General features: G+C 47.8%; 1 protein-coding gene across 3 annotated transcripts in view; it reads left to right on the top strand.

Moving 5' to 3' along the window:
* Window positions 1-13,003, top strand: part of Ptpre (protein tyrosine phosphatase, receptor type E) — a 173,391-nt gene extending 160,388 nt beyond the window's left edge. For all 3 annotated transcript variants that reach the window (XM_004625577.3, XM_004625578.3, XM_023708890.1), the window contains 6 exons: window positions 135-211; window positions 986-1,120; window positions 4,570-4,695; window positions 5,441-5,607; window positions 7,226-7,361; window positions 12,365-13,003. In XM_004625577.3, the coding sequence (XP_004625634.1) occupies window positions 135-211; window positions 986-1,120; window positions 4,570-4,695; window positions 5,441-5,607; window positions 7,226-7,361; window positions 12,365-12,439 (716 nt within the window). In that variant the 3' untranslated portion in view covers window positions 12,440-13,003. The remainder of the gene's footprint in view (window positions 1-134; window positions 212-985; window positions 1,121-4,569; window positions 4,696-5,440; window positions 5,608-7,225; window positions 7,362-12,364) is intronic.
* The last annotated feature ends 309 nt before the right edge of the window (window positions 13,004-13,312 follow it).

The following is a 13,312-nucleotide window of genomic DNA, read 5'->3' as shown; positions in this document are numbered from 1 at the left end:
GGGAGTGTAGCTCAGTAGTCCAGGACTTGCAGAGCATGCATGAGGTCCTGGTGCCATCTGCAGCATCACAGGAAGAACTTTTGCAAGGCAGGGTTGTGTCTATACTAACTACGGGAGATACCTCTACTTTGCAGACGACTTCAACCGAGTAATCCTTCCCATGAAGAGGGGTCAAGAATACACGGACTACATCAACGCGTCCTTCATAGACGTATGTACCACAGCCTTGAGTGCGCTTTGTGCAGTGCGTCCCCTGTCTGTCTGACCGTGTCCTTTTATTAGTTCACTGACATAACAGAAAGAATTGACACGTGACCGGCAACCACCACTTCCTTCAAAAATAAATCGAGAACTTGCGGAGCTAGGAGAGACTCACTCCAAGCAGTTGGCTGCTTTTAGTTTCTGTCACACGGGCTTATTCATCGAGGGTTTCAGCATGCTCTCTCCTGTATGATTTCTGTGGGGGCTGCCCATAGGGAAGAGATGATTGTGTTTAGGCCAAGCGCGCCGACGTCAGCAGGAAAACAGGCATGGAAGAGCTCCACAGCCAAGTGTGTGCCCGAGCTCCCACTTGCAGCTGAGGAAATGGCCCCAGATGTCAGCAGGGTCCCGGTAGAGGACTTAGAAGCCCCTTCCTTGGATTCACACCACAATGTGAATCTCCCTGAATGTGACTAGCCCACAGAGGGCAGGGTAGAGTCAAAGCCACGGGGCCTTGTAGAGGTGGCCGTGGGAACTGGTCATTTACAGCAGCCACTCAGAGACAGCCTCGGGCAAGGAAAGGGTGTGGGGTGTGCTCAGCCCAAGCCAGGGTCCTGGCCCACTTCTGTGGTATGAGAGGACGGGTGTGTATGTGTGTGCACAAGTGTACCAGCTTGGCTTTGGTGCAGGAACAGAAAATTGCCGTTTCCCCCATGAGGCCTTGGCTGTCCTAGCCATTCATGAACCCGCACCCCCAGCCTTAACTCCCGCTCTCCTTTTGAAGGGGTACCGGCAGAAAGACTACTTCATTGCCACCCAGGGTCCCTTGGCACACACGGTCGAGGACTTCTGGAGGATGGTCTGGGAGTGGAAGTGCCACACGATTGTGATGCTGACAGAGGTGCAGGAGCGAGAGCAGGTGCGTGGTGCCTGGGTGCGTGGGTCCTCCGGGGCCACAGCTTGGGACAGCGTCTCAGCTTCCAGGGTCCTGACAACACCCTGGCTGCGGAAGGTTTTATCCTGCCCTTTGCTTTCTGGGTGGAGTGATTAACTGCGTTTGCCCCCTGGCCTGCATCGATCTGCCTTGATTTCTGTCATTTTGTATTTTTCAGTATAACAACCTATCAAAGGAAGGGCACTTATATACTTTTTCTAAAATATAAAGACATGGTTGTGTGTACTCAACTAGTAGCCTCATCAAATTAATGGCTCAGATAGTTCCATTTTCCCAGAAATCCCCCTGTGGCCTCCTTCAGTAACATAGTAAACACTCACGAACCTACACCCAACCGAGAATCTTACTCTTATAGATAATGTACATTTATTTAGCTCCCCCCAAGATATGACCACTCCTCTGAGCTTGTGTTTTAATTTCTTTGCTTTATGTAGTTTTTGTTTTTGTTTTGTTTTGGCACCAGGAATTGAACTCAGGACCTTGCACTTGCCAGGCAAGTGCTGTCCCACTGAGCTATACCGCCACCCTAATTCCTTTGATTTAAAAAAAATGCCTAGTTTAAAAATGTCAGTTACTTGGGAGACTGAGGCAGGAGATCACAAACTGAATGCCGGCATGATCCTGTCTTAGCAAGACTTCGTTTCAAAATAAAAAGCAGATAGCTTCATTGAGATAGAATTCGCCTGCAGAGTAATTCAACCTTTGAAAAGGTACAATTCAATGAGTTTTTATAATATTCCGAGTTGGGCAGCCCCCTCCTCATTTGAAATCGCTTGGTTTTTTTTAAATGTATTTAGCACAGGGCCTACAGGGTCTCACTATGCAGCGCGGACTTAGTGATTCTCCTGTTTTCAGCCTCCCAAGCGCTGGGATTACAGGTGCGCGTCCCCATGCCAAGTCTTGACATTGCTTTTTGTCACCTAAAAAGAAGCTACCGAATAGTCACTCTGCGTGCTCCCTTCCCCCAGCCCCAGCTAGCATCAATCTTCTGACTATGAATTCGCCCACTGCAAGGGGATTCCAGTAATACTAGCATGTGGTCGTTTGGAAGTGAGTTCTGTCACTTAGAATGATGACTTCATGGTTTGTCCACGTTGTATGTAGCAGGAGCAAGAACTTCATTCTTTTTTATTGACAAGGAGTTTTGCATTGAGGAATATACTATACTGCTTTCCATTTGTCCAGTGTCAGCTGCGGGGCCTGTGCATTATTTCTGCTTCACAGCAGCTACAGGTACATTACTGCAGACATGCCTGCGCAGCCCTTTTTTTTTTTTTTTTTTTTTTTTTTTGGTGGAACCGGGGATTGAACTCAGGCCCTTGGCTTGCCAGGGAAGTGCTTAATCCACTGAGCCATCTCCCCGGCCCCTGCGCAGCCCTTTTTGAAGGGAGGTGATGCTTTTATTTTTTATTTCCCTTAGGTACATACCTGCCTCGTATCATAACTCTGTATTACGAACTTTAATTACTTGATATTTTTAAAAAACATTCAGACTAGTGACTCCGTTTATATTCCTTCTACCAGCATACAAGTATTCTAACTTACCCCCTTTCTTGCCAACTCTTGCCTTGTCTTTGCTCTTTAAGAAATATTTTGAAGTCAGCTGGGTACAGTGACACATGGGTGTAGTCCCAGCACCCCAAAAGGATGGCGAGCTCTGACCAGCCTGGGAACTTAACCTCAGGCTCAACTACTTAGGGAGGCCCTGCTCAAAAGATTCAAAAATTAAAATTTTATATTCTTATGCCTAAGGAAACTATAGTTTTGTTTGTGTATAATTTTATATAAAGACAGGTTATAATATATAGTCTTTTGGGGCTTGATTTTCTTTCCATTCAAAACTGTGCTTTTAGGAGATAGCTTAGAGGCTTGATTGCCTGTCTGGCAAGCGCAAGGTTCTGAATTCGATCCCTGGTATAAGAAAAAAAATTGTGCTTTTGATCTTTTCCTGTGCTGATGCCCATAGCTGTGATTCATCCACCAGCGTTGTGTCGACATATTCCCACACACAGTCGTGCATCCTGCATCCACTTGTTTCTTACTTCTCCTGTCATAAGCATTTGGGTTGACCTTATTTTGTCGTTTTACAAACAGGGGTGCCCTGCACTTTCTTGTATATGTCTTATAATGCACAAGGGCTAGCGTATGCCAAAGAGACAAAATGTCACATTGGAGAATATGTGAAGATAAGACTTTGTAAAATAATTCAACTGTCCTCCCAAGAAGTTTCCAGAATGAACCCCAGAAATGCATAAGACAGTCCGCCACAGATGTCCCTAATATTCTTAGCATCCTGGTCTTTACTAATTAAACAGATGCAAATATCTCATTGTGGCTTTAATCCGCATCTGTCTGATACCCACGAGGTAGAACATCACCTTGTGTGTCCCGGGACAGCATGGCTCCTCTTGTGTAAGCTGCCTGTTGCTGCTTTTTGCACATCTTCTGCTGAGTTGTTGGCCCTTATTGGCTTGTAGACCTTCTTTACGCATTTTTGGTACTCATCTTGTGTCGATTCTGTGCATTGCGAACATCTCATTGCAGTTCGCAGCCCATATGTTCACTCTCTCAGTGACGCTTGTGGATGAAGAGAAGTTAGCCTTACTGTCATCTGATGCGCCTATGTGTTGCCTCATAATTAGCTCACTTTTTGTGTTTATTTAGTAAATCCTTGTGCAGCACAAAGTGAAAGAATAATTTCTTCTGAGGCTTTCAGAAGAAAGCTTGCTTTTGGTCTCTAAGTCTCAACCCATCTGGATTTGTTTTTATTAAAGTTCAAGGCCTCTACACCTAGCGGCACAGTTCACATGTGCCTACATCTAGGAGAAGCTTGAGAATTCACCCCCACTCTGTAAGCTTCGGGGTCCCATTCACTGAGCAATCTCTCCCCTGTGTCATGTATCCAAGTTCCATATATACGTGTCTCTTTCTTTCTAAATTTTTAAAATCTTTTATTTCTTTATGTATTTTATTTGGCATAGGGTCTCACTATGCAGCTCTGACTCATAATGATCCTCCCGACTCAGCTTCCCCAGTGCTGCAATTATAGGTGTGTGCCACCACACCCAGTCTTGGTCACAGTTCACCCAGGGCATTCAGGGTTCTAGGACTGGCACAGCATGCGGTACTGGGGGTTGAGCTCCGGTCCTTGTGCTTGCCAAGCAGGCACTTAGACCACTGGGCTATCTTCCCAGCCCTGTGTCTCTTTCTTAATAAGTCTTTTCTGGGAACTAAAAAAAAAAAAGTCTTTTCTGACCTCTTGTTCAGTGGGCTATCATGGGTGCTCACACTTGCATTCATATGTTATTTTCCTATCGGATCAAATAGGTTAAATGGTTTGGAAGTAACTCTACATCATCAAGAGCAAAAGTGGTGGTAGTTATGAGACTTAAATTTGTATTTTATCCCCTAAGGACAAATGCTACCAGTATTGGCCAACAGAGGGTTCAGTCACTCACGGAGAAATAACAATCGAAATAAAAAGTGATACTCTTTCTGAAGCCATCAGCATACGAGACTTCCTGGTGACCTTCAATCAGGTATGGTTGCTATAGATTTTAAAACTCTAATAGCCATAAGGAGCACCATCCTCGAGGAGCTGCTTCTTATTGTGCCAGAATGGAGCCCTGTACCTGTCACGTGGCATGCTCTGGCCATCTTTTCCTGAGTCCTACATGACCAGGACTGGCTCAGAAGCAGGACTCCTATAAAACTGGTCCTCCAAGGTCACCTGTCACCTAGCTGGCAGACAAAGATGAAGGTCAGGGAGCCGGCCTTCTCACTTCACTTTCTCCCACAACCCCCTCGGGAGAGGGACTTGAGCTGGGGCAGAAGGTACCAAGAGGAAGGGTGCAGAAGCTTCTTCAGGCCTCTTTTGGGGTCCTCAGAACCCTTCGCCATCCCTGTTCTCACTGAGTCCTGAATTTTGCTCACACTAGCCAGAGTGAGCTCTTGTGACTTAGAGGGGAGGTGGCTCAGTGGTGGGACTCATCCCCAGCCTTGGCGGGAAGCATGGGGCCTGGCTTCCCCAAGGATGCCCTCTCTGGAGCGTGGCAGCCAGGATTCTGTAGAGGCTTGGGGGACTTCACAGGCATCCAAGGCACACTCTCTGCACATCTTAACCCACTGAGAAGGAAGCACAGCCAACGGCTAGGCAGGCCGCCCATGACTAGGTGGGGACACGGGGACGGGGGTGCCCTCAGAGGGATCTGGGAGGGCGCCAAGCCCAGACCCTGATCGAACAGGGCAAAGGCCAGAATCACTGAAAGCTGTCTCCCGCAGCAGCCACTGACCCGCCAAGAGGAGCAGGCCCGCATGGTGCGCCAGTTCCACTTCCACGGCTGGCCCGAGATCGGGATTCCAGCCGAGGGCAAAGGCATGATCGACCTCATCGCAGCTGTGCAGAAGCAGCAGCAGCAGACAGGCAACCACCCGATCACAGTGCACTGCAGGTGAGCAGCCCTCTGCTGGCCACGGACCTCTCCACGTGGGCAGCACTGACCACACACAGCTGAGGCAGGAGAGTGAGCTGGCTCACTGCTGCCAGCGGCCTTGTTGCCCTAGATTCTGTGCTACCTGCCCTTACACATGTGCACACATAACTTCATATAAATGCATGTGCATTGTGCCATCTCATCATACATGTGGCATGCATCTGTGAGGAGGAATCGAGAAGGACCCAGCGGCTCATTTCCACACCCAAGCACATATTTCCACTTGTGTTGAAGGCAACCCAACCCTCTAAGCAAAGCTTCTGTATGTCTAGTGGTTTGCCTCTGTTCTGCAAGTTGTGCCCACACTCTGTGCTCTTTCTTCTGTGCTTAGAAGGCCTGCAGCTGAAGGACAGCCTGGGGTGATTATCTGGGGACTGTGGGTTGGGGTGGGGGCAGAGTCCAGGCTCAGATTGGTAACTAAGACCTGTAGCCACACTTATCCCAACAAGTCAGGCATGAGGGCAGAGAGACAGTCCCAGAACCACAGTGAGGAGCCCAGTAAGGACCATAGCAAGCATCATAAGGAAGGCAGAAGGATGGTTTCTTGTAAATACAAAGCCTTAGCTCTCCTTTCTCCCTGCCTGTGCAGTTGCTGGCTGTGTCTAGCGCCCCCTGCTGGGTAAGACCTCAGCCACCCTTGCTAAACTTCCAAGCAGCAGTTTGGTGTGATTTTATTCTTGGGTGGAGCTAATGTACTTCTCCGACTCAGTTCTGCTTCATTTCCCACTCGCGTGATTCCCACTTTCATGACCACATTTTGCCCTAATCACTACCCCAGTCCTTGCAGCTGGACACACTCCCAGCTCTGCAGTAGGGAGACCACACTCACTACTTTCCACAGTAAACTGTCTTCCTACTCGGGCTCTGCAAATGCAGGTTATCCGTGTAGCGTGTATAGGGCAGAAAAGTCCCAAATGAGGGAAGTCAGACACAGGGACAAGGGACAGCAGCAGGTTAGGAGCTTGTTGGTATGTACACATGTGAGATCCTGGAGCCCTCAAGGGCAACCATGCCTCTACAGACGGCTCCAGACCCCACCTCCTCTGAGCCTCCTACCTGACTCTCCTAAGCTCTGGGGCCTACAGGGCTTTGCAATCCAATCATCACCTCACACAGCATTTACCCTATCTTCATCCCCGGGAGTCCAATCATCCGACTCTTCCTGCTGATTCTGCCTGCTGTGTCAGTAGCCCTTCAGTGCCACCATTCAGCTGCCACCAGCTGTCCCAGAGGACAGGGCCAGGATCACTTCTCAGGTCTGCATCTCTAACCACTCCCTAGGTGGTGCTGATCCTCCTGGCTCTAGGATCACACTGTGGTTCACACAGGGGAGACAGCGAGTACTTAAAAGCTGATAACTGGTCCCGATCCATTTCGTGCACTGTCAGACCACCACGCTGAGGGAAGTGGCTTAGAATTTCATGGTCGCTATCTAAAAATGGCCATGAAACACCCAGTCAAATGGATTCTGTGTAGTGATCCTGCTTCATGCCAGCATGCAGGGGGCTGTTTGTCAGCTGTCTGCGTAGCTTTCCTCTTGGTTTGAAGATCGTCACTGAATGCTTTCCCTCCACAGTGCGGGAGCTGGGCGAACAGGTACATTCATTGCCCTCAGCAACATTTTGGAACGTGTAAAAGCTGAGGGACTCTTAGATGTGTTTCAAGCTGTGAAGAGCTTACGACTTCAGAGGCCACACATGGTGCAAACCCTGGTAAGAACCTGAGTTTTAAGGAGATCTCCAGAAGGGCGAGAATTGTTTAATGTTTTTGATGTCTGCTTCACTAAAGGTGCTCCGGTGTAAGGGGGAGAAGGGAGGGTACAATTTCCAAAGCAAAAAGCCACCTGCAAATTTTCACAGAAAGGGGACAGACTCAGATCCTTCCTTAGATCTCTGCATTGGATCTGCCCTCTGAACAAACCTCATGAGAAAGAGCTCATTCATGAATTTCCATTGCATTTTAAAATACACTGTACTGTCACCAGGTTCAAAAGCAACAATGAAGCTTCAATTGCTAGTTCTTGTCAGCTTTGGTTTTACACCTCTCATGTGGTCTGTCTCCCCTGGTAGAATCCCACGTAACCTCAAGACCTTGCCCAGGGAGGTAGAGGGCATAGGTAGCTCACCCAGTGTACAGGTGCCCCACACATCCTCTCTCCTAACCAACCCTGCACACTTCCTGGGCTGTGGAAGAGATTCTTCCTCACTAAATTCTGCAACAGCTCATGCTAAAGCAAGAAGTGCAATTTTTGAAGGCTGTTATAACTCATCATCTCCTCCCAGCTTCCTATGTAGAACTTACCCTCCCTTTCTATTTATTTTTTAATCTTATTTATTTATTTATTTGGTATAGGGTCTCACTACACAGCTCGGACTCACAGTGAGCTTCCTGTCTCAGCTTCCCCAGTGCTGGGATTATAGGCATGCACCACCAGCCTGGGTTTGGTGTCCAGCACTATGTGTGGTACCAGGGATCGAACCCAGGTCCTTGGGCTTGCCAAACAGGTGCTTAGACCCTGGAGCTATCTCCCCAGCCCTCCTTCCTATTTGGAACTCACCCTCCCTTTCCAGTCCTGGCTCAAACAGCTTGTACAGAAAGGTGGGGGAGGACCCCTCTCACACCCCCATCACAGCAGAGCCTAAGTGCTGGAGAGAACCCTTGAGCAAGGATGGGTCTGCCCTCCTGCTAGGTAGGGCTGGCATGGGACTCTCCACCCTGGTGCACATGGCACTCACCTGGGAGCAGGTAGCTGTCTCCTGGTACCCAAGCTCCACCTGAGACCAATGAAATGGAATCTGATCCCTGGGACTGAGGCCCAGGCATCCGCATACCTACTCCATGCTAAAGGACCCCAAAGCGAATACAGGGTTGAGAACCATGAGACCAGAAGGCTCTTGGGTGCTTGCTGGCTCCCTCCCTGGGAGTCACTGTGCCTCAGCAGCTGTGACAGTGATGGGAACCCAGGTCTCTGGCAGCAATGGGAACAAGAGGCCTGAGGGCTCCCCACTGACCTTGGAGTCCCGCTCCCAGCGCCTAGGCTCTGAGAAGAGACTGGAGAAGCCCATGAAGGTCTGCCAGAGGTTATGCCACCTCCTGACACCTGCAGGTGCCCCAGGTGGCACAAACTGAACAATGGTGGCAGACACCACCATGAAGAAAGTTGGTAGATCAAAATATAGTAGTAGCTGGGTGCCGTGTGGCACGGACCTCTAATCCTAGCCCTGAGAGGCTGAGGCAGAAGGATCACAAGTTTGAAGCCAGTCTGGGAGATTTATTTCAAAATAAAGAGGGCTAAAGATGTAGCTCAGTGGCAGAGTGTCTCAGGTACTACAAAGACAAAAAAAAAAAAAAAAAGACAAAAAATAAAGAAATTAATAATAGTGTTTAAGGGCCAGCCAAATAGCTGAGGGAATTAAAGCGCCTGCAAGCAGGCACAGCAGGCCAGGGCTGGATCGCCTGGCCTGCTGTGCTGGTCCCACCCCTGGGGCATGCTGAGATAGCAATTGAGACTGGGCGTGGTGGCGCATGCCTGTAATCCCAACTCTTGGGAGGCTATAAATAGGCAGATCGCTATGAGTCCAATCTAGTAGTGAGACCCTGAGCACCCTGTAGGCCCTCCCTAGAATATAAAAATAATAATAATAATAGTGTTTAAATACCCCACCAGGAACCTCCACAAAAAGAAAGCCAGCTTTCAGTTACGAGCCAGACTCTTTTTCTATCTCTTGTTTTTAATTCTTTCCTGAGCAGCTTGTAGTCCTGGCTGGGCAGTAATGAAATATAAAAGAAAAAAGCCAAGGCTCAAGACCCCCTGACCCTTTGGTTTCAGGATGCCATCTTAGCTTTGCAGCCAGACTCAGGGCTTTGTGGAAGGGGACGGGCTCTTTACTGCTCTTTCCTCCTCCGGTTCCTTTCTGTGGAAACTGGAGCTGATGGTGCTTCCCTTAGGGCTCTGTGCAAAATTTCCTTTAAACTCCACAAATCCCTGGGCCCAGGAGAGGCACCTAGCCCTTGCAGCAAAGAGCACCTCCAACGCGGTTTTAGTCGGGCACCGACAGTCTCATAATTCGCCTGGTCTGGCCCGTGTATTCCTTCCAAATCATCCAGTGTCCAAGAGCCCTCCCACCTCGGTTCTGCCAGCTCTAGCCTCGGTTCTCTCTCCACTCCTTTATGGAAGCTGCCTGGCCCCAGTCTGTGCTTTCCTTGCCCAGTAACAGCCTGCCAGGGCACTTTTTACCTGGGTTTTCAAGTCCACCTCTGGGCTCACCTCCTCTACCCCCACCCTCACCCCCACCCCCACTGGCTCATAGTAAGTGCTCCAAGAAAAGCAGTGAATTAGCAAATAAATTAGAGACAAATGAGTCTCTGACTCATGACTGCTGGGGTCAGGTGCCTTCACACATCTTTTGCATTGCCTGCTGGGCATATCTCTGTGTTCACTCCTGCCCCCAAGGGCTGTCTGAGTTATCACCCAGGATGGTTAAGCGGGCAGCCCAGGTAAAGTGTCATGGAAGAATGAGATGTAAACCCAGTCTGTCTGGCTCCAGAAAGGAAGAGCATGACTGCTTGAGACCCCATACTTGGGAGGGATATTTCAGCAAAGAGTACGGGGTGTGATTATGTGGTTGGGTCAAGAGTTGTGGTGTGTGGTTGACTTAACTAGGAGGTGGGTGCAGGCTCACAACCTGATCTCCAGCTGCTGTGCACTGGGGGAAGACCCCTTTCTAGCATCTGAGGTAGCCCTCCCTAGAACAGGAGCTGCAAAGGCCCGAAGGAGTTTCTCCTCTCAGAGCACTGAATGGTGGTCAGAAATATTTGTGACCTATGCTATGGCCAGCGTCATCCCAGCAGTCTGCCAAAACACACCTTATTCATTGCCAGCTGCCAGTAACGGGTGTGCAAGACACAACTAGAGTGGTTATCACTTGGTACCTGTGCTTGCTGTGTAAAACATCACCTCCCTGCATAACCGTTTCCATTTCTGTCCCAGACTGGAGTCAGCTTTGCTATGTAATTGATGTAGTTGATGAGGGTACTTGCCTCTTTATAGATTTATGAAGAATTTCTTCTGGAAATTTATTTTCCTGTTCCTTCAAAGGACTGGTGAATAGGTGGGAATTTTGTCAAGCAGAAGCAAGGATGCCTACAGCCCAGTCTTGGTTCTGACAATAACTTCACACAATCTCAGTTTCTGGTCCAACTTCTTTCTCTGAAAAACCCAGTATCATCCCATCTTGGCCAGACTGAGGCTTGTGAGAGGAGTGAAGAGGCTGATGGTCAGCATCTTTCAGCCCCAAACTTTTCTTTTCTTTTCTTTTTTTAAATGTATTTTAGTACAGGGTCTACTGGGGCTCACTACACAGATCCAACTCAGTGATCCTCCTGTTTTCAGCCTCCCAAGGGCTGAGATTACAGGTGTGCACCACCACGCCCAGTCTCAGTCACTGTCGTGCCAAGGGTGGGGCGGGCACGACATGCAAATGATCGAACCCTGGTCCCTGCATCTGCCTAAGTAGGCGCTTTGGTCCACTGAGCTATCTGGCCGGCTCTCCTAAGCCTTTTGATATTTGCTTGGTACAATGAAAATACTGAGTTCATTACATTGGTAACGAAGAGGAGAAAGTGGAAAGGACAACTCCCAGCCCCTCCGCCTCCCTGAGCCCCTCTCGCCAGTTTATTTGTCCCGCTCGAGTCTGTCAGGAGCCAGCTCTTCAGACCTAACAGGCCGCTTGGCTGCTCTCTCTGTTACTGGACCCTCTGGGTCACCTTCCTGCCCACCGCCCATTTTTCTCACTTGGCTGTCCAAAGGATTTCTGCCGAAAAGCCCAGCCATTGTCATTTCCTCCACATCTTACTTGCTTCTGTTTGAGTTCCCTTTATTAATGGGTGACACTGTGGTCACCCGTTTGCCGTCAGCCGGCCTGTATTCTTCATGCCGCTGCTGGGAAGGCAGAGTAGATAACATGCACAAGTGTTCTTGTAACTGAACCACCTTAGAGCAAAGTCAGGCAATTACTGAGGATTCTAGTAAAATTTATATAAAACTGTATCTCTCAAAAAACAGCAACATCTATCTTACAGAGAATTTAGGTCTCAAAATAATCTAGAATTTTATTTTACTTTGTTTAACCTCTATACATTGATCTTTGTTACACTATGAACTTTATCTGACAATGTAGTTAAGTGACCTTTCAGTTCAAAAATGATTTCACAGTTTAGACATGAAAACTCAGGCCTTTCTACGGAGACATGAATTTGAAACAAACTCTTGATATTCTTCGTAGGAAAATAGCTTTATGTGGAAATTTTCATGTTCTCAAAAACTAAATTATGTAGCAGAAACAGATGTGCAGGAAAACATAGTGTTTTATTAATAAGCAAAGGGGCTAAAGAAATAGCTTAGCAGACTAAGCACCTGCTTAGGCAAACACAAGGACCCTGGTCCAATCCCAGTACTGCATGCTGTGCCAGCCCCGCCCCAGGCACGCTGAGCTAGCCACTGAGACCAGGCATGGTGGTGCACTCCTGTAATCCAGCACTGGGGAGGCTGAGGCAGGAGGATCACTACGAGACTGAGCTGCCTAGTGAGACCCTGTATCAAATAAATAAAATTTAAAAATAATAATACGCAGAATTTTTTTTTCTTCTTTTGATTAAGTTGATCAGACCTATTTTTGGAACATCATTTTCATGTAATCTTGTTTTTTCTTTCCAGGAACAGTATGAATTCTGCTACAAAGTGGTACAAGATTTTATTGATATATTTTCTGATTATGCTAATTTCAAATGAAGAATCCGGCCTTAAAATATTTTTTAATTTAATGGTCAGTATATTTTGTAAAAATTATGTTAATTTATTTCATAGTTGACATTAATATCCTTCCTAATTTCTTTGTATATATTTTGCTATGTTTTAAAGGTCACCTGCTATAAAGTTATTACATCTTAAATACCCTTTAAAAATTGGAATAATGTATTAAGATTAAATAATATCCCGTAAGATAGATGTACTGTATTTCTACTAATATCAGTAAATATCTTAATTCTTTATTAAGTTCATGTCATGTAAGGTCACATCACGCATCTCTAAATCTTCTATCTCTTACAATGCCGTGTGTGAGTAAGCCAGACACTAAACATGAAATTCAAGCAAACAGCCAAGACCTTAGAAATCAGCTGATAACTCACTTTCCACACCGGATTTTACAACCTGGAGCAGCTGCACCATTTATTGAAAGCCAGTGAAACTAGGGACTTTGGTGACATCCTCAGTTGCGGACATGTGATTTAACTTTACTGAAGACTTTCCATCCTGAATCCAGTTCTAAGACTCATTAGTCACAGGCTGCGTAGCAGTATTCCGAAAGGCTGTGTCTATGCTATGCTGGTTAGATGAGAAGCGTCCATGCCAGGCTGCCCCAGTTGCACACGGCCCTGCACACTGCAGAACCAGCCGATGGGGCTGCCCATGCGTCCAGCTGGCTCACTCAGAGACCCCGCCTCACTGCCCAGTCTCTCTCTCACTCGACCCCAGGTGCCTGTCCTGGCCTTGAAGCAGACCAGCAGGCTCAGCGTGAAACCACGTCATATGCAAACATTCAAAGAAAGTGTTTCTCTCTCTCTCTCTCTCTCTCTCTCTCTCTCTCTCTCTCTCTCTCTCTCT

The sequence above is a fragment of the Octodon degus genome, unplaced genomic scaffold (assembly GCF_000260255.1).
Source record: "Octodon degus isolate 3935 unplaced genomic scaffold, OctDeg1.0 scaffold00010, whole genome shotgun sequence".
Classification (NCBI taxonomy): domain Eukaryota; kingdom Metazoa; phylum Chordata; class Mammalia; order Rodentia; family Octodontidae; genus Octodon; species Octodon degus.
Note: the sequence above shows the minus strand (reverse complement) of the source record. Positions and strands in the feature narration are given on the sequence as shown.